The sequence below is a fragment of the Stegostoma tigrinum genome, chromosome 2 (genome assembly GCF_030684315.1).
Source record: "Stegostoma tigrinum isolate sSteTig4 chromosome 2, sSteTig4.hap1, whole genome shotgun sequence".
Taxonomy (NCBI): Eukaryota; Metazoa; Chordata; class Chondrichthyes; order Orectolobiformes; family Stegostomatidae; genus Stegostoma; species Stegostoma tigrinum.
The window spans coordinates 20,631,468-20,657,377 of record NC_081355.1 but is presented as its reverse complement, the minus strand read 5'-3'; the positions used below and the strand labels follow the sequence as shown (position 1 = coordinate 20,657,377).

At 42.0% G+C, this 25,910-nt stretch overlaps 1 protein-coding gene across 4 annotated transcripts in view; it reads left to right on the top strand.

The window, feature by feature from the left end:
- The window catches only part of LOC125460455 (solute carrier family 12 member 7-like), a 224,314-nt gene that overhangs the window by 78,996 nt on the left and 119,408 nt on the right, over positions 1 to 25,910 (top strand). The window contains exon 1 of one of the 4 annotated variants that reach the window (XM_048547991.2): positions 18,161 to 18,634. The exons of the other annotated variants lie outside the window; for them this stretch is intronic. Within the exon in view, the coding sequence (XP_048403948.2) occupies positions 18,595 to 18,634 (40 nt within the window). The 5' untranslated portion in view covers positions 18,161 to 18,594. Of the gene's footprint in view, positions 1 to 18,160; positions 18,635 to 25,910 lie in introns of those variants that run through there. 4 annotated transcript variants of the gene reach the window in all.

Genomic DNA, 25,910 nt, shown 5'->3' with positions numbered 1-25,910 from the left:
GACCTGTAATGACTCCTCAGAGACTGTTATCCTGTCACCAGTTTGCCCTTTGTTTACACAAACAGTCCTTGGCTATAGTACCGTCCCCTACAGAGTCAGGTTGCGTCTCTGACACTTTTTTTTAATATATATGTCAGCCAGGGCTCCCTGATTGGGCCAGATAAACAGCCCCAATTAGGGAACTCATTTGGAGGGCCAGCTAGTTGACCTTGTTCAATCACTACAGGTCAAAAATAGGTAAGGATAAACTATACTATGAAGACTAAAGTCAAACCAATTTGCATTTCTATTAATGGCTTGTAGCTTTTCTTCTTGAGGTGAAGGGGGCTGATAACTTGAACTCAGAATTTCACAGCTACCTTGGCTTCTGTAGTTGAATATTTGGCATTTCCTGCTGGTGGATTGAGCAGAACGATTCAGGGAGGACTGCTTTTTATTTTAAAGTTTGTTTTTCAAAAATAAAGTTAGGGACTGAAATAAGAGCTATTTTTCTGAAGCCAGGTTTTGAAAGAGTGGTTGCAGTTTCTAAAGCAAGTAATCTGATGCTTGTGTTGACATCTTGTAAACAACTGTTTGAACAAAACAGAAATTGGAGTTTGAGTTACAGACAGTTTGGAGCCCAAGGGTAGGTATAGGTGGGGGTGATGGTTTACATATCTAGCTTTTGTTGGCATCAAGAAATTGGTTTATGGACTGGTGACCAATTATTGATTATAGACTCTTTTTGCCTGCAAATAATTGAGTGATTTGGTTTTTGAATAAATAGACAGCCTGGAACTGAAAATAGGTTATAGAAATGTTCAGTTCCTTTTCAGTTCAGGAGTAGTCTACTTGTTCTGTATAGTCAAAACTTTCTGTGAAACAGAAGAAAACCAATTTCTTTCCTGCAGTTGTTGTTACGCTGTGACTTTACCTGACAAGTGAGATACCTTTTGAGTGACTGATCACCATGTCTCTTCCCAGCAGCAGACACATCCCAATAAGAGGACAGAGTCATTCAGTCATATAGCATGTAAACGGATCCTTTGGTCTAACCAGCCCATGTCAACCATAATCCCAAACTAAACTAGTCCCACTTGTCTGTGTGTGGCCCATATTCCTCCAAACATTTCTTCTTCATGTACTTATCCAAATGTCTTTTAGGTATTGTAACTGTACAAGTATCTACCAATTCCTCTGGACATTCATTCCACACACACATCACACTCTAAAAAGAAACAAGTTGCCCCTCTACTTTTTTAAAAAATTCTCTCTCTCATCTCACTTTAAAAAATCTCCTCTAGTCTTGAAATCCCCCTCCCTAGGGAAAAGACACCTGCCATTGACCTTATCTATACACCTCATAACTTTGAGCTTCTATGAAAGTCACCCCTCAACCTCCTACAGTCTGGTGAAGAAAGACCCAGCCTCTCTGTATAACTCAAACCTTCCATTCTGGGCAATATCCTGATAAACCTTTTTTGAACCCTATCCAGCTTAATAATATGCTTCTTATAAACAGGTCAACCAGAACCGCACACAATACCCCAGAAAAGGCCTCTTCAACATATTGTACAAGTTCAACGTGACATCCCAACTCCTAATATCAAAGGTTTGAACAATGAAGGCAAGTGTGTTAAATGCCTTCTTAACCACCCTGTCTACCTGTGACACAGGTTTCAAAGAATTATGTACCTGAACCCCAGGTCTTTTTAGTACATTACTCATAGATTTACTTCTAATTAGACAAGTCTTGCTCTTGTTCCCCCCCCCCCCCAAAATGTAAAATCCTCGCACTTACCCAAATTAAACTCCATCTGCCACTCCTTAGGCCATTGACCCAATTGACCAAGATTTCTTTGTAATCTTAGCCGCCTTCACTGTCCACTATACCACTAATTTTTGGTGTCATCCACAAACTTACGAACCATGCCTTTTATGTTCTTTATCTATGTTATTTATATAAATGACAGACAAAAGTGGACTCAGTACTAATCCCTGTGGAACACTGCTAGTAACAGGCCTCCAGTCTGAGAAACAACCCTCCACAACCACTCTGTCTCCTGCTGTTAAGCAGATTTTTAATTTTTGTATCCAGTTGGCATGCTCAAGTTAGTCTAACATGGGAACCTTGTCAAAGGCTTTACTAAAGTCCAAGTAAACAACATCTACAGCTCTCAATCATCGCCACAACAGAATCTGGGAACAAAGACTATTGAACTGTGTTTCCACTCTGACTGTACACAGACCAGGTCAAATTAACGTGTGTGTATGTGAGAGGGTGTTTATAAAAGGGATTAGCTATTTAATTAGTATTATATGCTGATGGTTTGGTTTGTTTATAAACCTTTTCCTTGTAGCCAGCATCCAATTACTTGTAATAAGTGGTTCTCGTGCAGTATAGAAACCTGTTACATGTCTTATATCAACCTGGGCCTGAAAGTCAGGGATACTTGGGAACTTCGCATACTTTCTTAAATCTTTAAGTGTGGTGATGGCTCTGGGAATAATAGGCATTGAGTTCCCAAGCATTGCCCTATTGAGTCACAACATTAGCTCTTCTTGGTAACAAGGCTCTGTTGTGGTTCTAGGTAGCCCAGCCTAGATCAGCACTGTAGACTTTTATAGCTGGATCCTCCTCTACAAATCCCCTCATTTTAAATGTCTCTCTTGCAGTTCTTAGATTTCACCAGTAAGGTGTTTAGTTTTTGGACATGAAATGGAGAAAAATTTCAAGTGAACTGTGATAAATCGTCACTGAAAACAAATGCTGGGGATTGGAGCAGGTCAGGCAGCATTCCTGGAGACAGCGAGAGCGAGAGCTCTGACGAAGACTCATCTAGACCCAAAATTAGCATGCTGTCTCTCCATGAATGTACAAATACAGTGAAGTGTGTACCTTCACTGTACATGCTTGTGCCATTCACGTTAACTTAGAATAAGATGTAAAAGGAAAATAAACTTAAGTCCAATTTTCCTTTCCACTGCTGCACTCCCACTTGGCTTTCCAGTCCTCACCATGCCTTTGCCAGAGTGTCTCCAGCCCAAGCTGGGGTGGGGGTTGGTGGTGGATATGGAATTACTATAGCAGGAGAGAGAAAAGGAAGGACGAGCAGAGTGGAGCAACTTACCCTGCCACCATTTTGCAAGAAGCCTTTGCTGCTGTGATCTCCAACATTTGTTGTTTTCAGTGCAGATTCCAGCACCTGCAGTAATCTGCTCCAACATGATAAATCCTTGTATCACAAAGTCACTTTTTAAAAAAAATTAAAATGCTGGAATTTCCTGTGGTCTCTTTTAGGTCTCCTTCCTTTTTCCACCTGCAAAAAAAACTTAGTGAGAATTCAAAGTTGAAAGAGTCCATTAGTCTTTTCCAAGGATTAATTGGATTTTTAATGTCTCCGTTTGTCATTGATGTTGAGCACCTCAATCAGCATGTTTTGCTACAGCAGTGACTTTCGAAGGACCATTGTCTGACTTCCAGGATGCCATTTGTAGGATTTTACACCCATTTTTGCATGAACATTTAGAAAGTATGTGTTATTACCCAGTTGAGAAATAAGAATCATGACAGCATGTGACTGGGAGGGGAACTTGCTCATGGTGGTAATCTCTCACATTTTGCTTCCCTTGCCCTTCAAGATGGTAGAGTTTGTAAATGCTATTAAATGAGTCTTGGTAAATTACTACAGGATATGTGCACCGTACCCATACCTTTTGAGTGTTCATGGGGAAAGGAATGAACATTTGAGATAAGTGGGTGGGATGCTGATCAAGAGGAGGCATTTGGTGATGAACTGTTCAGCTGCTTGACTGGAACTGCTTCCTTTGAGGAAAGCAGAGGGTGTTCCTTTGCACCCCTGACCTGTTTTGCAGATGGTAGATGAATTTTATGAATTCAGGAATTATGTTAATCATCATAGAATTCCCAGCTTAAGATCGGCTTTTGTAGCTTTAATATTTATATGGTCCAGTTGGAAGGGGAAGGTGATGGCCTAGTGGTCTTATCACTGGACTGTTAATCCAGAGACCTGGATAATGTTTGGGGACCCTGGTTCAAATCTCCCCATGGCAGATGTTGGAATTTGAATCCAATCTCTGGAATTAGAGTCTAAATGATGACTGTGAATCCATTATTGACTGTTGGAAAAACCCATCTGGTTCACTTGTGTTCTGTAGGGAAGGAAACCGCCATCCTTCCCTGGTCTGACCTACATGTGACCCCAGACCCACAGCAATGTGGTTAACTCTGAACTGCCCTCTGGGTAATAAGGGATGAACCATAAATGCTGCCTTGTCAGCGACACCCTCATCCTGGTGAATGAATAAAGAAAAATAGTTACTGACTGGTGGTAATGCCTGGATGTGCAAGTATTTTCAGCAAATCTTAATGCTTTTTAAAATGCGAAGGCTAGACACTGCTTGGCCTATGTGCTGTCACCATTACTTGCTCTGTTCAGGCAAAGTCTCAACACTGTCTATATCTTGCTGCATATGGATATAGAATGTTTCAGTATCCAAAGCAAGCATTGTGCAATTATTATTTTAGTGCCCAGTTCTGCCCTCTTGCTGGAGGGTCTGTCATTTGATGCGTAAGAAAACGATTGGACAGAGGACACTACCCTGAGAAACTCCTGCAGACTCTGGGACTGGGGTGATTTGACCTTCAACAAAGGAGCTGGTTGTGGCCAATCCAGAGGAGTTGAACAGGTTGGGAAGGAGTGAGGAGTTCCTATTGACTAGTTTGGCAGGAGATCTCAAGCCACTTAGAATCATTAGAGCCATACAGCATGGAAACAGATCCTTCAATCCAACAAGTCCACACTGACCATAATGCCAGACTAAACTAATCCCACATGCCTGCACTTGACCCATATCCCTGCAAACATTTCTTATTTGTGTACTTATCCAAATGCCTTTTAAAACATTGTAACTGCACTCACTTCTTTAAACAGACTTCATTTGTGATGCCTTGGTCATTCTGCAATCAACCTCAGCAAGGACATCTTAAACTGGTTACTTGTTGCTGTTTGTGGTGTCACAATCTATGATCAGCTCACACGGTTGCTTAAAATAATTGTAACTGCACTTTAAAATGAGGCAATTCATTGGCTCTGAAGCCCTTTGGAGTGCAACATGTTTTATATCTGTAGATCAATGGCTGAATACAGACCATAGCTTTTGTCTTGTTTGTATATTGGTTCCTTATTCCCCACAAACTTCGGTTAGATGTTGCATCCTTCAGACACTTTGCAAATAATGCATTAGTTCTGAGCACAGTCTATTACTTAAGCAAATGCTGCAACTAATTTACTCCTAAACAAGATTTTGCAAAGAGTTAGGAAATAATCTCACGTAAACGTGACAGTCAAGGAGGCACAACAACACTTCTTCAGGCGGCTCAGGGAATGTGGCACGACCATAAGGTCCCTCAGTAACTCTACAGATGTACCAGTGAAAGCATGCTGTCTGCGTGCATAATGGCCCAGTACAGCAACTGCTCTGCCCAGGACCCTAAAACCCTAAAACTACAGGAGATGGTGTGCACAGCCCAGACCATCACAGAAGGCAACCTTCCATCCATGGACTCTACTCACATGTCTCGATGCCACAGAAAGGCAGCCAACATCAAAGACCCGATCGCAGTCTGGTAATGATCTCCTACAACCTCTTCCATCGGGCAGAAGACAAAGAAGCCCGAACACAAGTACGAGCAGGTTCAGGAACTGCTTCTTTCCAGCCATTATCAGACTGCTGAATGGACTGTAGCCTCAAACAATGTAACCTGTACGCCTCTAAATCTTTTTGATCTGTACATCTGTGATCTGCCTGTACTGCTCATAAACAAAGCTTTTCACTATATTTTGTACACGTGACAATAAAAAAAACCAAAAATGATGGGCTGGTAGTTATTTATGGCATTAAACAAACAAAATTCCACGTGTTAGACAATTCTCCCATATAGTGACCTAAATTGGAGGTTGAAAGGATTTTGTCAGTTATCATTTTTGATTGTCCTACAGTCAGATACTTGTAGCTATTGAGCCATGACATGAACAGTAAATTGGTTAAAAAGAAACATTGAAAGAACATTGAAGACATATTTTAGAAAATGAAGCATTGTACAACAAATAAATGTCTTGATTTTGAAAACAAAGGTTGCACCCAAAGTTTAATTTTGATGACAGCAAATACTCTTTACGAGTGTCTGGTTTTGGGGAGGGGAGAAGTGTGGCAATATATAATTGGAGCCAGGTTAACTGTTTAGTTGAAAAGAAATTGCTTTCTTCTTTGACCAGTGTGTGCAGGGAAGATGATTTATTTTTAATCTGAAGGTTTATTCAGGTCAGCTGGGAGCTGGTAACCATCTGTTGAACTGGAAATTAAGACATCAGACACCTGCCAGCTTAACGCTTCGCACATTAAAGGATTGCTGCTTTGGTAGTAGCATGATCTAAGGAAATCTTCTAGGCATAAGACTGGAATTCACAAAATGTTCCACAATAGAGACCAGATGATTGAGAAGGTCCAGTTCTGCCTCCTCCTCCCCCCCCCCCCCCCCCCCCCCCCCAATAAGCAATACCCACTGTGACGACGTTCTGAGGACTGACTGAAGAGTTGAGTCAGGTCTCATGGGATATCGAGACTTTAGGCTAAATCCTCCAAATAGTCTTTAGTAGCACAAGTATTCTTGCAAGTAAACTTGTTTGACCCAACAGGAGGCTATCTTCAACACCCATGATCAAATGCCCCTAAAGAACAGACACAACTTTAGATGTTATGAATGACAGCATAAACAATGTGAGGATCAGGGTAGGATCTAAAGATTTAATTTCGCTGTACACCCCCAATGAGGCAACTTAAGACTGAGGAAAACAGATACTTAGCTTCAGAAATTGGCTGTGAATTCTGAAGTGCCTCTTGGCAGTACTTTTGATTATTCACTGAGGAAGAGAATGCTGCTTTTGAGGGTTTTGCCACACTGTGGCTTTAATGGAGGATTGCAAGAAACAACAAGTTTCAGATCTGACTAGAGACACACTGTAACAGTGAACATCTGAAGTTCTGAGGCAGAGCTGCAGGCTGCATTATGATATTGTGCATGTGTTTTCCCAAGGCAGTTCAGCTGTTTGAGTCAGACAGCTGAGATTCTACCGCTGTGTTTTCAGTTTTGATTCACACAAATGTGAAACTTGAAGGATGCTGTATATCTGGCTGGAAAAAGTGAGAATTTGAAATCGATTACAGCTTAAGATTGGGCGCTGCTGCAATATAAAGCTTCTCTGGGAGAGCAACTGCCTGATTCGGCAGAGCCAGGGAAAACATGCACCGAGAAATTTAGAGAAAAAGGTGCTGTACAGCGGTTTTGTTTGGGACATTCCAATCCATCTGCAAAATGCAGGGAATGCACCATTATAGCTGTGGATGATGGGAATCTGCCATTAAAATGGCAGAGAAAGTGAAAACCCTCCAGCCTAGCAGAAAAAAAAAGGGGAGAAATGGAATCACTACAAGAATAGAACACCGAATCACATTTTTGGAAGACACAGTCAGAAACAATGTGGTCAGGAGGATTTAATTTCAGAAATGAATCAATTAGAACACGTAATTGGACATAGTGGAGAGAATAATTTGAGGCACAAAATAACTTTTAAACTGAATACTAAGTCAGATGCTGAACAAGTAAATACATTCTGAACACATTTGGAAATATAACAGATTGTGATGTTTCTTGCCAAGCCATAAAGAAGCAACAGACATGCTGAGGGGTAGTTAGAAGTTTGTTCTGTGATTGAACTCACTCAACAACTGAAGCATCCGACTGAACTGAGTCACATTGAAACCAAGTAAGTGCTCCTTTTGAAGGGGGTATTACAATTCCTCTGAAGAATTCAGATAATTAGAAACCGAACACAGCATTACACTTATCTTATTGAGATACTACATCACTTAATAAAACAAATCAAAAACCATAGAACAGATGTCATTTCCCTAGTCATGAAACAAAAACAGTGTTCAAGCCTGGGTGCTACTCTCTAGCCTATGCTCTTATTTGAATTTGTTACCTTGCACAACTGGAGGCAGTAACATGTCGTATTTGTGGATGGCAAGTGTTCAGCTTAACTATTGAAAAACTGGGCTTTCACTGAATGCTTCACAGGAATATTCTGGCAAGTGCCAATGAAAAGGCATTGTGCTTTAAAACAGAAAGTGAAAATTCTCCAAAGTGTAGATTATTTCCTGGGACACTGTCAGCCACAAAGACCTCATGGTTGATGCTCAGAAGAGTAAAGCCATTAAAAGTATTTTTTTTGGGTATGGCAAATCTTAGCAACCTGTGTGTTTTAGAACACCAGAATGATGTTGGAATTATTAGTGAGAACGACTAAGAAAACGTTGATGTCTACCGTTGTTTCGGCTCAATTTTTATATTAAAAAAATCAGTTATTGTCATTAGAAATTCAGCTGAAGGTTTAGGAGCAAAACTTCACCAGGAACAGCCAGATCTATGTCACAATTCCAAAACATGTATGTAGACAGCTTTTTAAAAATCAGTAAGGAATTGAAGATATGGGGAAAATGTCTGGAGTTGAGGATTACCAAAGGGAAAGACTCAATGGGCAAAATGGCTGCCTTTGCTCCCCAGTCTTGTGATCTTATGTGGTGATTAAAAGGAGGCCGTGATGTAGGTTTGAGAGATATTCAGGTTACCCTTTCATACTGAGATTTTGCTATCTGGCCCTATACTCTCCAATGGGGAGGCTACTTTTCTACATCAATACTGTCAAGTCCTATAAAAATCTCCCATCTTTCAGTACAATCTCGTGCCTTCTGTATCCTAATGTGTACAGTTCCAAGCCACCTCTCCCGCTAAGACAGAGCCATCTCAAGTGTGGAGAGACTATTCAATGTTCTCTGGACTGACTCTATAGCCAGTGTATCTCCCTTCAAATAAAAGGGGACCAAAACTGTTCACAATTTTCCCAGGTGCAATCACAGTCATTTTTTTTTTAAGAAAGCAAAACGTCCCCACTTTTATTCTATTTCCTTTCAAACTAAGGCCAACGTTTGTTTGCCTGCCCTGTTACCTGCTGAACTTGGATGTTAGCTTTCTGTGATTGATGCACAGGGGCTCGTAAATTCCCGTGTTTTTGTTTCCTTCAGTCTTAAAATTTATATAATACTCTGCTATTATCACTGCCAAAGTACATAATCTGTCACTTCTCACCATACATTCCATCTGCCAAGCCTTTCCCTCGTCCACTTGATTTGTTTTTATCCCTCTGCAGACAGTGTCAACTTTTCCACTTGTCTTCCCACCAATTTTTGCATCACCTGGAATCTTGGAAATAGTATATTGCTTTCCTCATTCAAGTCACGTATATTATAAATAATTGTGGGCCAACTATTGAACTAGTTATTGTCTTATAGCCAGTCCTCTATCCATGCTAACATACTACCTCTAGCATATAATGTTCTCATTTTTAAAAGGAGATGAGAATTGAATACTAGAACTTTTACAGTATGGAAGGAAGCCATTTGACCCACTATATCTCTACCTGCTCCCAAAAGAGAGCTACCTAGCTAGTCTTGTTCTCCAAACCTATCTCCACCACCCTCTAAATTTATCCTTTTCAAATGTCTATCCAGTTCTTTTCTTGAAACTTCCCATGGAATTTGCCTCCACCACTCTCCCAGGTAACATATTCCAAATCTTAACAACTGAATAAAGAAGTTTCTCCTCATCTTTTTCCTAAATGTCTTGCTGACCACTTTGACCCCTTGTTTACCAACTGGTGGAATGCTTTATCCTGTCCAAGTTTTTCATAATTTTTCAACACCTCACTGAAGCATCTCAATCTTCTCCATTCCAAGGAGAATAAGCCCAATTCTCTCCAATCTTCCTTCTAAACTGCATCTAAAATGCCTTATTTTTATGATTGGTCCAGTAAATCTCCTTTGCACTTGCTCCAGGGCTTTAAACATTCTTCCCTTATTTAAAAAGGTAATAGCTAAAATAACTGTAAAATCAGGAACAAGAACAGAAGTTGCTGGAAAGGCTCAGCAGATCTGGCAGCATCTTAAATAAGATGTTCAAAACTGAACACAATACTCCAAATATGGTCTGACCCATAAATTTGTAGAGGTATAGCACCACTCCTGGGATTTCAGTCATAGAGTCAAGACAACGGATAGCCAAAAAACTAGGTCAGAAGATGCCTATCACACGAATGACACCAGGAAGATACTACATACCCCTGACACACACACACACATCACACTACCTTACATCAGAGTAGTGCACAAACCCACTTCAACCCCTGTGCCAACTACTCACCCAGACCGAAGAGCCACTACCCACAATGGACTGAACCGATGTCCTGTACAAGATTCCCTGCAAAGACTGCAACAAACATTACCTTGGACAAACAGGAAGGAAATTAACCACAAAGATACACAAACATCAACTGGCAACAAAAAGACACTACCAATACTCACTCATCTCCATCCACATGGATAAAGGAGAACCAGTTTGACTGGGACAAGCACAGAAATTCCTAGAACCCTGGTTCTCCACTAAGAAAGCCGTCAATAAACAGAGGTAGACCCCGCATACATTCCGTTGTGATGTGAAGTAATCCAGCTCAACGGACACCAGAGTTTAAATGACAAGCTGGAAAACAACAGCGCTTCATCGGATGCAGCACTGATAATGTTGCCCAGCAAGGTAATGAAACTTCTGTGGAACAACAAACCAGCTCAGCAAGCCAACCAACCACAACCAGAACTACAAATCTACTCTAAAACCTTAGAGTCACACAGCATGGAAACAGACCATTCAATCCAACTAGTCTGCACTGACCAGACATCCTAATCTGACGTGTCATAGGACTGGAAATGTGCTGTTACAGAAAATTCATCATTACAGGAACTTCTCCCCTTCCATGCTTCTCACACTCTTCTTTTGTTTTAATCTGCCAGTCAACCTGAGTGTAACTGAAATCACCAACTAGCACAATCCTACTTATCCTGTAGATTTCCATAATTGCCTACAAATGCTGTGTTCTACATCCACCAAGATTTGGAGGCTATTTATAGCCAATGGAGCTTGATAAAATCTCAAATTGTTAGTTTGACCTTAAAAACTATTGTTATCATCATAACCTACCAGCTCACTAATAAGATAACAGGGTGTAGAGCTGGATGAACACAGCAGGCCAAACAGCAAAGGATCAGGAACGCTGATGTTTTGGGCCTAGACCCACCCAGCTCTACATCTTAGTTTCTCCAGTACCTGCAGTTTGTACTGAGATAACAATCTCTGGTTCACTAATATGTGGGGAGTGGAAAAAAACAAATCTTACTTTACCTAGCCAGCACATGACTCAACAACCACAGTGATTCTTTTTATGTCCAGAAATGCTCTTAGACACACCTGTGTGGTTTTTCTTGTTATCTATTAACTACCACCAGAAACAACCTGTTTCCAATTGAGTAATTAGTGTGTAAAGCCCATTAAGGGCAATGCAGACTATCAAAGATATTGGTCGACTCTTGACCTCCCTCTGAACTAGCTCAGCAAGCTGTTCAGTTGTATCAACCACAAGCTTCAAAGCAATGAAATGAGGAAAAACCACCTTATGCAGAAATGGCAATAACTAACTCTGCCTTGATGACCCTGCAAAGTCCTCCTTGTCCCCTCCATGTGGGGACAGGCCAAAATAGAGAGAGTCGTCTGAGACAAGGCAGTGAACAGTCTGATATAGTCATCGTTATAGTTATGGAATCCTACCTGACACAAGCACACGTTCCCTGACCATAGAATAGCAGCAGAATTAGACCATTCAGCCTATTGAAACGGTTCCACCAGATGATCATAACAGATATATTTCTCCATCCCATTCTCCTGCCTTCTCTCCATAACCCTTGACCCCTTACTAATCAAGGACCTATCTTCACAGTCTGTCTTAAATACACAATGACTTAGTCTCTACAATGAGTTCCACAGAATAACCACCCTCTTGCTGAATAAATAATTCTTTTCTCTTTCTTTCCCCGACCCCAAAAAGCTGTCCCTACACAGAGGCCATGACTTTGGGTCTACTCCCTCTAAATTACAGCTGTCTGTTTAGTTGGAGAATAATAATAGCCAACTGAGATTAATTATAATGCAGTTACCTGATGTGAGGGATTTAGCTGACATTCTAAGTAGGAGGACAGCTCATAATAGTAATTTGATTCCAAAGATTGAATTACAGCCTCAATGGTAGTTGGTATTAATACAGTTTTAAATAACTTTTTTTAAAATTGTTAGGTTCACTTCTTGTTTGCTTATTGTGTTGGGTCATGCCTTGTGTTAATTGCATAATTATGTATGCATTATGAAATTTATATAAATTTCAGTAGCTTCCGGAGTACATAATTAACAAAGTTACAGCCCTTTATTGGCTTAAGTGTTTCTAGTTAATTCAGTGATTGCTTAATAACCCTTTAATGAAGGAGTCCTTGCAAATATTCCCAAGTCACAGTTCATTTTGTTGATTTAGGGAAATTTTGTTTTTTGAAAGATGGTGGTCAGGTGAGAGTGACAGCCGTTTACATCAAGGCTGCATTTGACAGTGTGGCATCAAGGACCCCTGGCATAACTGGAATCTGTGGGTATTGGGGGCAAACCCTCTAGAGCTATACCCAGCACATAAGACGACAGGTGTGGTTGTTCGCGGTCAGTCATTTTGGGTCCAGGACATCTCTGCAGGAGTTTCTCAGAGTAGTGTCCTAGGTCTAACCATCTTCAGTTACTTCATCAAATGACCTTCCCTCCATCAGTCAGAATTGGAGATGCTTGCTAATGATTGCACAATATTTGTGACTGCTCAGATACGTTCAAATATAGTAAGATCAAGACAGTATCCAAGCTTGGGCTGACAAATGGCAAGTAACACAGGCACCATACAAATGCCAGGCAATGACTACCTCCAATAAGAGACACAATCTAATCACTGCCCCTTGATATTCAATGGTGTTACCATCACTGAATCCCCCACTATATTAACATTGTTGGGTTACTATTGACCAGAAACTCAACTGGACTCCCTGCATAAACACAATGGCTACAAGAGCAGTTTGGAGGCTAGAAATACTGCGGTGAGTAACGTATCTCCTGATGCCTCAAAAGCTGTCCACCATCTAAAGGCACATGTCCAGGGTAAAATGGAATACTCCCCACTTGCCTGGATGAGTGCAGCTCCAACAACGCTCAAAGTTTGACACCATTCCGGACAAAGTAGCCTGCTTGAGCGGCACCACCTTCTCAAGCATCCATTCCCTAACCATCCACGTTCACTAGCAGCAGTGTGTACCATCTACAAGATGCACTGCAGAAATTCACCAAAGATCCTCAGACAGCAGCTTCCAAATCCACAGCCACTTCCATCTAGAAGGGCAAGGGCAGCAGATACGTGGGAACGTCACCACCTGCAAGTTCCCACCAAGCCACTCGCTATCCTGATTTGGAAATATATTGCAGTTCCTTCACTGTCACCAAGTCAATGTCCTGGAATTACCTTTTAGCAACAGCATTGTGGGTCAACACACAGCTATTCAAGGATGCAGCTCACCACCACCACATTTTAAGGGCAACTAGATATGGGCAATAAATGCTGGCCAGGTAGTGATGTTGTCACTGACAAACTAAGTTGCAAAAAAAAAGTTGTCTTGCTGTCTTACTCCCTTTTGTAAAGAAGTCAGAAAGAATAAAACAAAAAGGCGAAGTCAGTAGGATTGCAGTATTGCAACAGCAGTGAACTTGAGAGACAGCTTGTACAGACCTGAGGCAAGATTGATTCAGGCTATCTGCAGTAATGCTGAAATCAAAAACTTTTTAACCACAATACCTCATGAAACAGTCTCCGAGGCTAAACCAAAAACGCATTCACAACCACTGACCTTAGATTTTGTTCATTCAGTATTCATTATAATATGTTTTAACAGTTATTAACCAAGTTGGCTGGTACCAGAAAAAACAAAGTGTAGGATTTTCAACAAAACACATTGTGATCTTCTCAGGATCAAGCTAAGAACAGCTCCTGTGTCAGTATCAAGGCAGCATCACAGTTTAGCAAATCAGAGCAGAATGTGTCATGAATAATGAAGAAATGGGGATGAAGGTGAGGTGTATCCATCTAAGGTTTGAAACTGATGCATTATAACCTTACATAACTTGACACTTTTTCTGGTTAAGCTTCCCTCAATTACCTGTTTTATTTCTTTATTGGTAGTTTATCTCTGAGTAGCACAGAAACTGCAAAAATCATTGAACAACTCGGCACTTGGTTGGTTTGTTGCGCAACTCTTCAATTTGTATACAGGGTGCCATTGATCTGAGAATTTAAGTTTTGCATTTGATGAATTAGACAAGTGGGGACATGTTCCATGTGCGTAGCTTTAGCTTAGTGCTTCAATCGGCACAACACCAGCATGCTAGCCTCTGAAGTGTTTGGCTGCACTACACAGGAAGTTAATTTAAAAATCAACCCTGTGGGGCTGATTTTCAGTTTCTTTTCCAATGCTTCAGTGAGCTGAGTATCGGGCCTTTCAGTTTTTCGTGGTATATAGGAACACAGCGTATCCATATATTTAAAGTGTTTAAATAACTTAAAGAAAATTCAATTGATGCACCTACTTTTTACAAACTTAAGACACCCTAATTGTTACCAGAGCCGCTGAAGTACAAATGAAATTTGGGGAAGGTAATCGTCAGTTTGTATCCAAAGGAGCAAACCAATTAAACAGCCTGATGTTCAAATCACAACCACAGATTTAAGAAACAGTGGGCACCAGGGAGAATACATTTCCAGCATCTTGAATGATTCCCTGGGTTATGAGCGAGTTGATGGGACCTCTATTTAATGTTTGTCAAAAAGACTATACCTCCCAAACCATGCAAAACTCCATCCGTGCTATCCTTCCATGTTAGCTTGAGTTTTGTGCTTGAGTCTCTGGAAAGAGAGACTTCAAATCCCCACAACCTGCTAACCCCAAAATTTGGGTGCAGTAAACTAAATTTCCGGTATCTTTGGAGCCACTCAAGCACACTATTTGATTTAATCAGCCTGCTACTTAGCTATGTCATTGTCTTCTGATTTGTTGAATAAAATATAGACACAGCCCACAACTGCCCAGGTATTGTGGTGATGTGGTTGGTTTGTCACGTGCATTAAATATCTAGGCTATTCTTGACGTTTGCAAACGTATGAACCCAGCTAACATCAGTGAAAAGCCATTGCTGTTGAGAATTGCTTAAATAATTTCAGGCAACATCTTCATGAGGAGATCTGTCTAAAACCTGTTCATGACTTACATTTTTTGAAACCACATTCAATGTTTTGAGTGTGATCAAATGTAGTTGCAGTTTATTACTACATGGAGGAGGCCAATTTATCTATAAAGGAGCAGAATTAGATCATAGCCCATCAGGTCTACTCTGTCATTCGACTAGATCTGACATGTTTCCCCATTCTCCTGCCTCCTCCCCTTAACCCTCTGGCTGAAGAAATCCTCCTTCTCTCACTTCTAAAATGTTATCCCATCACACGTAGTCCAATTCTCTTCTTCTAGTGGAAACATCTTCTCAAATACAGACAAATACAGTCTGACAAGAGCCTTCTACAGCCCCAGTAGTCCGTTTCTGCCCTTGTATTCTAGCCCTCTTGAAATGAATGTTAACATTGCATTTGCTTTCCTAACTGTCACCAGAACCTGCATGTTAACTTGAAGAGAACCCTGATCTAGGACTCCTAAGTCCCTTTGTGCTTCAGATCACCAAACCCTTTGGTTAGAACCCCTGCTTAGAAAAAATGTTAATGCCTCTTATTCCAGCCAAAGTGCATAGCCTCACACTTTCCCACATTGTATTTCATCTGCCACTTCGTTGTCCACTCTCCTAGCCTGTTCAAGTCATTCTGCAACCTTTCTGCTTCCTCAACACTACCTGTCCCTCCAATATACATCACCTGCAAACTTTACAATCTTGCCCTCTTATCCTTCAATCAGACTGTAAATATATAATGTGAATAGTTGTGGTCCTAACACCGACCCTTGTGGAACTCCATTAGCCCCTGGTTGCCACCCTGAAACAGACCCCATTATCCCCACACTCTGCTTTCTACCAGACAGCCAATCCTCTATCCATGCCACTACCAGATCCCTCACACACCGTGGCCTCTTGTCTTATTTAGCAGCCTCCCGTGTGGCACCTTGTCAAAGGCCTTCTGGAAATCAACATTGATCTCGTTCACTGGATCTCTTTTGTCTAACTTGCTCATTGCCACTTCAAAAGAATTCTACCAGATTCGTCAGGCAGGGCATTCACTTGATGAAACTGTGTTGACTCTGCCCTATTTTACCATGCACTTCCAAGTACTCTGCAATTTAAGCCTTAATAGTGGCCTCCTCCCAAGGCCCGTGCTTCCCTGGAGCAGTCTAGTCAGTCCCATACCTGTGGTCTATTCCCGCAGCTGAACCAGTGTTATTTCCCTCAATTTCCGATTCAATTTTCACATGAAATAGCTGTCCCATTTCAGGTGGAAAGTTCAAAGGTCAACATGGCTCACTGTATAAATACAAAAAAGTTGTCCTTCACATGCTCTCGTCCAAACCTTAAATCTGCATCAGAGATAGTAGGAACTGCAGATGCATATCCAGCTCCGCTCAACCACCAAATGCTGGAGAATTTGAGATAACAAGATGTAGTGCTGGATGAACACAGCAGGTCAAGCAGCATCAGAGGAGCAGGAACGCTGACATTTTGAGGGACTAGGCCTGAACTGTTATCCTTCCTGCTCCTCTGATGCTGCTTGGCCTGCTGTGTTCATTCCAGCCCAACACCTTGTTATCTTAAATCTGTGTCCCCTTGTTTGTGGTAACAACTTTTCTTTATCTACTTTTACCTAAATTGTTCACTTTTTTAATACCTCTATCACACATTGCCTCAATTTCCTTTTGTTTGGAGACAAAAAAAACAGCTTCTTCAACTAATCCTCTGAATAAAATCCCTCACTCATGAGATGTTTTTGATGATTCCCAGGTACCCTCAATGAGTGACAACTGACAACATAGATACTTTAGCATGGCACAAACAGATGTTTGACAAGCTATACTTGAGGAACAGTGCAGCAATAATATACAGTAAATGCATGTTAAATGATGCAATGTGTGTTCAAGAACATTTCCCCTCTGTTTTAAAATACTTCCCGAAAGAACTGCTATTCCTACTGAAACATTTTAACCTAATGGTTAGCTGTTTTTCTAAAACATGCTGTCAGGGTCAGTCTTGTTTTGAAGTTGCCATTTTGAACTGGTGGACCATTGCATGATGTTCACCAGTGCAGAAATAATTTTGGGGCTGATGCAGCATTCATTGTAGGCCTGTTAGTATAAACTGATGGTCAGTGCTGTATACCCCTGTAATAGGCAATGCCAGATATAACTCCTCTGGATCATCTCTGATAGGATTTAACTTTCTCACGTTTACAAACAATGCACATTGGTAGTTTTGTTGGCGCTGCTAGAGTAAAACTATGAATTAGCATTTATACTAGTTGTATTCACTGACTGAGCCTACCCCAATGTGGTTACAAGTTTTGTGGCCAAAGCATCAGCAAATTTCCAAGATCCTGAAGACAAGGGAGGTAAATGTTGACATCAAGTTTTGCTTTTTAGAAGCACGATTGATTTAAATCAATCGGAATCAATTGATGGTGCCTTGCAGGTCTTGCTGAAGGAGCACAATTTATTACAGGTACATGTACCTGTGAGCTGGAGTGGAACTGAATAGCAATAGAGCCATTGTTCAGAAAAGGTTCAAGCTGCAGAGTTTTGAGTACAGTGGCCAGTCTCATTGTGTGGACGAGATGGTAAGCAAGCGTTGCTTCTTACATGTTTGAACGGCAGTGTTGTCACTGACTATTTTAGGCTGTTTATGATTTTTAAGTGTGCAGTCCCGAAATGTAGATTTCCAAAGAAGCGGTGACAAATCTTGCGTGTCATGCCTGGAAAAATAAGCCTCCCTTGGTGCTCTAAAAATATAATCCAACAGTCAACCTCTTTATCCTCAGTTCATCCTCTTATAACTCTTGAAATGTAGTGTAATCGTATAACCCAGAATTGCAGTTCTATAATACGTCAGTGGTATAAGACTGTTGCTTAACCCCGTTTGGATAGAGCGTAATTATAGTCGTGCAACAAGCGCGTTAACATAGTGAAATTCTCTTGTTTCATTAAGTATCACTTCTTTCTCCCCTTTCTTAGTATTTCCTTTCTTCCGTTTTTAATTGTTCCCCGTCCCGTGTTACCGTGGCGTGTGAGGTTATATATTGTATCGCTCGTTAGAAGTCCAGAGTATTTTCCATCAGCGAATGTGAAGCCTCTGCACTGCAGCTCCGCTCCACGTGTGGATTTAAACTGCGTACACCCTCGGATGACATCCTTTACTGTTCTTCACTCAGAGGTAGCGGAATTAGACACGAGCTCCTGCTTCCCCGGAGACAGGCAGGCGCTTGTCACCTCTCCCTGCTTTTCCACAGCAAATTGAGGAGGAACAATAGAGGCGCGACCATGAATGAGCAGGATGATGGGGAAGGTTGTTCCAGCCTGGGTGAGTGAGAGACTACAGAATGATGCAGCTCCTGACTGCATTATCTCGCTTGTGTTTCTCCCCCCCCCCTCCCCTTTTTTTCGTTATGTGCTTTTTATTGTTCTCAGTCTTAACCCCAGTTTTATTTTAAATTATTAGCTACCCGGAATCAAATCAGTTGCTGGGGGGAGGGGACAATTTCAGGTCCAGCCTTTTGTAAGCTCCTCTATGACCCGTGAGGCAAACTGCAAGGGGCTTCAGTCGAAAGTGTTGAGCTGATTTTATTTCGAATGTCCTGGCTGTCTGATTTTGACTTCACCTTTCTGCTGGTGGTTGAGCAGGGCTGGATAATGTGCAGCTCAGCTCTCTAAACTGATTAAATGTCAGTAATTCTCCATGCACCTGCCCCAGTTTACCAGAATGAAATCTTTTTGAAATCTCTCCCTCTCCCTCCCTCTGTCTTGTTTGTCAGCTTGCGTTTGAAGCTTGTTGTGTCTTTACAATGTACTTGTACAACCCTTAAGTTAATTGGATATTTGGTTTACTAACAGCCTCTTTATTTTGAGGAAATCGAGTGCAGAGCTAAAGGCTAGGACACAAATCAAGTGGCCCAAAAGCCACTCAAGACATGGTGACGAGTTATCCCCCAATTTTTATTTTGAAAAGGTGGAGGATTTGAGAAAGGGAAAGATGAGGAGCTGAAGAATTCCATCAGCTGAATGTCCTGAGCCAAAAGGAATTGAAGTTGGCAATGGTGTAATTAAGCTTGATGCAAGCTCACCAGAGAATTGTGGGGAAGGAATAGATTGCTTTATGGTGCTTTAATTAAAAATGCAAGTCTACAGTTCAGCCCATAACTTCCTACAGCAGAAGAGGCAGCAACCTGGACCCTCCCTGTGACTGTTACCTTTTTGAAAGAGCTATCCGATCAGTCACGCTCCCTGGCTTTCAGCAAAGGTTTTTCTTTCAACTATATGTACAGTTTCCTTTCTCTGAACGGTCCTGCTAAATCAGCTTCCACCACTCTTTGTTTCTGACATTACATTAGATTACAGCAGGTTACCCTTTTTAAAGTTACCTTGTTTTTGCACCCCCCGGCCATGCCATTAGCCAATTGCAACTTGTTCCTTCTGATCCTTGAGGCTAACAATAGTGGATGTTGATATTAAAATAAAGGGGTATTTAAGAGAACTTCAACAGAGGATCACTTGGAGACTTTTTCATCTTACTGAGAGACATGCTAAGAGAATCTCCACGTACATTTCTGAAGGGTCCTGACCTGAAATGTCAACTTTCCTGCTCCTCTGATGCTGCCAGGCCTGCTGTCTTCCTCCAGCTCCCCCCACTGTGTTATCTCTGATTCAGGCATCAGCAGTTCTAACTATCTCCACATGTATAGTCCGTATTCATGCTTTTGACAGATCTGGGTGTTATTGGGAGCTGTTTAGAGGGAGAAATATTTACAAAAAAAGTATAACTTTCTGAAATAGGAGATAGCAAGAACTGGAGATGCTGGAGTCAGACAGTGCAGTGTGGAGCAGCAGGAACGCATCAGAGGAGCAGAAATGTTGACACTTTGAGTCAGGACCCTTCATCGGAAATGGGAGGTGGGGGGAGGGGAGCTGGAAAATAAAGAGAGGAAGGGTGGGGCTGGGGAAGGTAGGTGGGATGGTGATAGGTGAATGCCAGTCAAAGAGAAGTTGTCCTCCTTCCAGAAAGACTTCAGTGGATCTCTGTCCCAATGCAACACGCTTGCAATCTCCTCTGCCCTGAAACTCTCTTTGACCTGCATTCACCTATCACTGTCCCATTTACCTTCCACAGCCCTCCCCTAACCTTCCTCTATTTATTTTCCAGCTCCCTTTCTTCCTTCCCCCCCCCCCCCCCCCCCATTTCTAAACCTTTCTGAAGTAGCTTTGTCAATAGAAGAGATGTAGAGTTTCATTTGAAGTCAGGAAAGATGTTGCAGATAAAATAGACTGGATTAGAGATGACAATGTCAAAGACAAGAGGTGGCTGCTGTTGTATTAGACCAGTCAAGAGTGCTGAAAACTTTATTTCCCACTTCCTCCAGATGGCCACTTTCTGATAAATGGTACGGGGAGGATCAAAGTATAATGTTATTCTTAGTTAGCCCTGGCTCCTGTTCTTTCCTTTTGAATTTCCAGAGAAACTCTTCAATACAATGAAATGGTAATGTCAAGGCTGTTTAATGGTTCAGGATTAAAATTGTGCTGGCACATATTTGATTTCATTAGATGGCAAACCACAGTTTAGAAATTATAGGACACTTGAGAGAGAGCCTACAAACAAAAGTAGGCTATTTGGTCCTTCAAGTCTGCTCTACCATTCAAATAAGATCAAGAGTGATTTTTCTGAAGAAGGGTCGAGGCCTAAAACGTCAGCTTTCCTGCTCCTCTGCTGCTTGGCCTGCTGTGTTCATCTCACTCTACACCTTGTTACCTAAAATCAGGACTGATCTGATTTTAACCTTCATTCTACATTCCTACATATCCCCAACGATGTTTAATTCCTTTGATTGTAATCTATCCACCTCTGCCTTTAAAATCGTTACAAGATTCTGCATGTACTGCCTTTTGAGGGAAGGGAATTCCAAAGACATTCACATTCCCACTCGTGCTCTCGCAACCACTCTCTCAGATCTTTTATACCCTCATCATCCATGTTTTAAATGGGCAGCCCCTTTTTATGTTATGCCCCCAAACTCTACATTCTCCCACACAAGCAGAACCATCCTTTCCACATCCACCTGGTCAGTTCCCCTCTGGATTCTTTAATATTTCAATTAAAATACCTCTGACTCCTTTTAAAATCGAGAGGATACAGGCATTGCCTGTCTCATATTTCCTCAAGGCCTGTTCAACAGCACAGTATTGTAGGAAAGTGATAATGGGAACTGCAGATGCTGGAGAATCCAAGATAATAAAGTGTGAAGCTGGACGAACACAGCAGGCCAAGCAGCATCTCGGGAGCTCCTGAGATGCTGCTTGGCCTGCTGTGTTCATTGTAGGAAAGTAATTATTTTTGTGTAGGCCATTCTCAAGTCCTGTACAGCTCATTAACTACTTTTAAGTCTAGTTGTCACAGTTGTACTGCAGAAGTGCATAGTGTATTACAAGGTCCTGCTAACAGCAAAGTGATAATGACCAGATAATTTGTTCTAGAAATGTTGATTGAAGAATAAATATCAGTTTAACACCTTTTTGTCCTTGTTGAATGAAGTTGCAAGACCTCTTACATCTACCTGAGGATAGACATGACCTTAGTTTAGTATTTCGTTCAAAATTCAGCAGTGGTGTTCAGTCAGTGGGCCTGGGGAAAGGTTATCTGGATTTACTGGCTTGGGCATGGGACTTGAATACTCAAGTTTAGGACGCAAATGGACCCTGAAGGATGTTGGTGTAAATGTCTTTCCCTTTTCATCCTTGCAATTCCATTTGGAGAAATACCAAATGACACGTCATTTGTAACAGAATCCTTTTATACCTGCCAGTGCTACAACTTAAATCTCCGGCTTTGTTTGTCGTTGCGGTTGTGGGGTCACAAGTTTGGCCGTAAACCTGACTGGATCGAAAAACCTCTGCATGGTGTGCTTTATTCAACAGCAACTAACCCCAATCTAAACAAGAGAGAAAAGAATCCACTGGTTTGTCTACTTCTGCTTGTCCATTGACTCGCTGGGGAGTGCTCACACATTGGGCAAAAATAGGTTTAGGTTTGCCTGTGATGTTCAGCAGCTAGGCTTGAGTCACCATTGGCAAGCTCACCCCTTTTATTTAAAACAAAGAGCACTTTAAGTTGAGTGTCCCTGGGCTTCCTAGCACCATTAAACCACTTGCCTAAAAGACCAGGTGCCTTCAGACGAGTGGGGTGTATGCCTTGCAGAAAAGCATCTTGTGTTTAAAGTGAATAACAAGCTTTAAGTCATAATCTTGAACAATCTCTGGGCATGACTCTTCACTCCTTCATTCTATAGCTCCAAATATATGAATACCCTTCCTCCCACCCTACCCTCCCTGTTCATTTCTCCTCTGTGACTGACCGTATAGACTTTAGTTGACTTTAGGCTGCTTCATTCCCAGTGAAATGCTCTCCGTTGTGTTTTAAGTTTGTTTTTGTTTTGATTTTCCTCTTCCTTGGTTGCAGGAGAAATTAAACTATTGACTTTAAATCCTTTTTAATGAGAGGAGATTAAATTTTGGGGCGGCACGGTGGCTCAGTGGTTAGCACTGCAGCCTCAGCGCCAGGGACCCGGGTTCAATTCCAGCCTCGGGTAACAGTCTGTATGGAGTTTGCACGTTCTCCCCGTGTCTGCGTGGGTTTTCTCTGGGTGCTCCAGTTTCCTCCCACAGTCCAAAGATGTGCAGGCTAGGTGGATTGGCCATGCTAAATTGCCTGTAGTGTTCAGGGGTGTGTGGGTTAAAGGGGGATGGGTCTGGGTGAGATACTTCAAGGGGTGGTGTGTTGGGCTGAAGGGCCTGTTTCCACACTCTAGGGAATCTAATCTATAGACATTAGGTGCTGGAGTAGGCCATTCAGCCCTTCGAGCCAGCACCACCATTCATTATGATCATGGCTGATCATCCACAATCAGTATCCTGTTCCTGCCTTATCCCCATAACCCTTGATTCCACTATCTTTAAGAGCTCTATCTCTTTCTTGAAAGTCCTCCACTGCCTTCCGGGGGAGAGCATTCCATATATCCACCACTCTCTGGGTGAAAAAGTTTCTCCTCAACTCTGTTCTAAATGGCCTACCCCTTATTTTTAAACTGTGTCCTCTGGTTCTGGACTCACCCATCAGCGGAAACATGCTTCCTGCCTCCACAGTGTCCAATCCCTTTATAATCTTATACGCCTCAATCAGATACCCTCTCAGCCTCCTAAACTCAAGCGCATACCAGCCCGGTCACTCCAATCTTTCAACATACGATAGTCCCCGCCATTCTGGGAATTGACCTCGTGAACCTACGCTGCACTCCCTCAATAGCCAGAATGTCCTTCCTCAAATTTGGAGACCAAAACTGCACACAATACTCCAGGTGCAGTCTCACCAGGGCCCTGTACAGCTGCAGAAAGACCTCTTTGCTCCTATACTCAATTCCTCTTGTTATGAAGGCCAGCATGCCATTAGCTTTCTTCACTGCCTGCTGTACCTGCATGCTTGCTTTCATTGACTGATGTACACGAATACCTAGATCTCATTGTGCTTCCCCTTTACCTAACTTGACTCCATTGAGATAGTAATCTGCCTTCCTGTCCTTGCCACCAAAGTGGATAACCGCACATTTATCCACATTAAACTGCATCTGCCATGCATCCATCCACTCACCTAGCCTGTCCAAGTCACCCTGTATCCTCATAAGATCCTCCTCTCATTTCACACTGCCACCCAACTTTGTGTCATCAGCAAATTTGCTAATATTACTTCTAATGTCTTCGTGTATATCATTAATATATATCGTAAACAGCTGCGGTCCCAGCACCGAACCTTGTGGTACCCCACTGGTCACTGCCTGCCATTCCGAAAGGGACCCGTTTATCACTACTGTGCTTCCTGTCAGCCAGCCAATTTTCAATCCAAGCCAGTATATTGCCCCCAATACCATGTGCCCTAATTTTGTTCACCAATCTCCTATGCGGGACTTTATCAAAGGCTTTCTGAAAGTCCAGGTACATTACATCCACTGGTTCTCCCTTATCCATCTTCATAGATACATCCTCAAAAAATTCAAGAAGATTGTCAAGCACGACTTCCCCTTCGTAAATCCATGCTGACTCTGAACTATTCTGTTACTGCTATCCAAATGAGTCGTAATTTCATCTTTTATAATTGACTCCAGCGTCTTTCCCACCACTGACGTCAGGCTAACCGGTCTATAATTTCCTGTTTGCTCTCTCCCTCCTTTCTTGAAAAGTGGGACAACATTTGCCACCCTCCAATCCGCAGGAACTGACCCTGAATCTATAGAACCTTGGAAAATAATTACCAACGCGTCCATTTCTAGAGCCACCTCCTTAAGTACCCTGGGATGCAGACCATCAGGTCCCAGGGACTTATTGGCCTTCAGTCCTAACAATCTGTCCAACACCATTTCCTGCCTAGTATAAATACCCTTCAGTTCATCCATTACCCTAGGTCCTTCAGCCACTACTGCATCTGGGAGATTGCTTGTGTCTTCCCTAGTGAAGCAGATCCAAAGTACCTATTCAACTCTTCTGCCATTTCCTTGTTCCCCATAATAAATTCACCCGTTTCTGACTTCAAGGGCCCAATTTTCTTCTTAACCATTTTTTTTTCTTTTCATATACCTAAAAAAGCTTTTACTATCCTCCTGTATATTTTGGCCAGTTTGCCTTCATAGCTCATTTTTTCTCTGTGTATTGCCTTTTTAGTTATCTGCTGTTAGTCTTTAAAAGCTTCCCAGTCCTCCGACTTCCCACTCATCTTGGCTATGTTATACTTTTATCTTTATACAGTCCTTAACTTCCCTCGTCAGCCACGGCCGCCCCTGCCTCCACTTAGGATCTTTCTTCCTCTTTGGAATGAACTGATCCTGCACCTTCTGCATTATATCCAGAAATACCTGCCACTGTTGTTCCACTGCCATCCCTGATAGTGTATTATACCACTGAACTTTGGCCAGCTCCTCCCTCATAGCTGCAGATTAAAACTTATCATATTATGGTCACTACCTCCTAATGGCTCCTTTACTTTGAGGTCCCTGATCAAATCCGGTTCATTGCACAACACCAGACCCAGAATTGCCTCCTCCCTGGTAGGCTTCAGTACAAGCTGTTCTAAGAATCCATCTCGGAGGCACTCCACAAACTCCCTTTCTTTGGGTGCAGTACCATCCTGATTCTCCCGGTCTACCCGCATGTTGAAATCTCCCATAACAACTGTAGTGATATCTTTGCGACAGGCCAATTTCAACTCTTGATTCAACTTGCACCCTACCTCCTGACTACTGTTTGGGGGCCTGTAGATAACTCCCGTGAGGGTCTTTGTACCCTTAGAATTTCTTAGCTGTATGCATACTGACTTCTACATCTCCTGACTGTGTCCCCCCTCGCAAGGGACTGAATATTATTCCACACCAACAGGGCCACCTCACCCCCTCTGCCCACCAGTCTGTCTTTTCGATCTAATCTAAATGCAGGTTGCGTTGGGGGGTTGGGTGTTGAGAAATGGGAATCGGAATGAAGCATAGATTTCAAGTCTCAAAGATTTTGCCATTCTTTATTTTTGCACCAAATTAGTGCCAGATATTTAT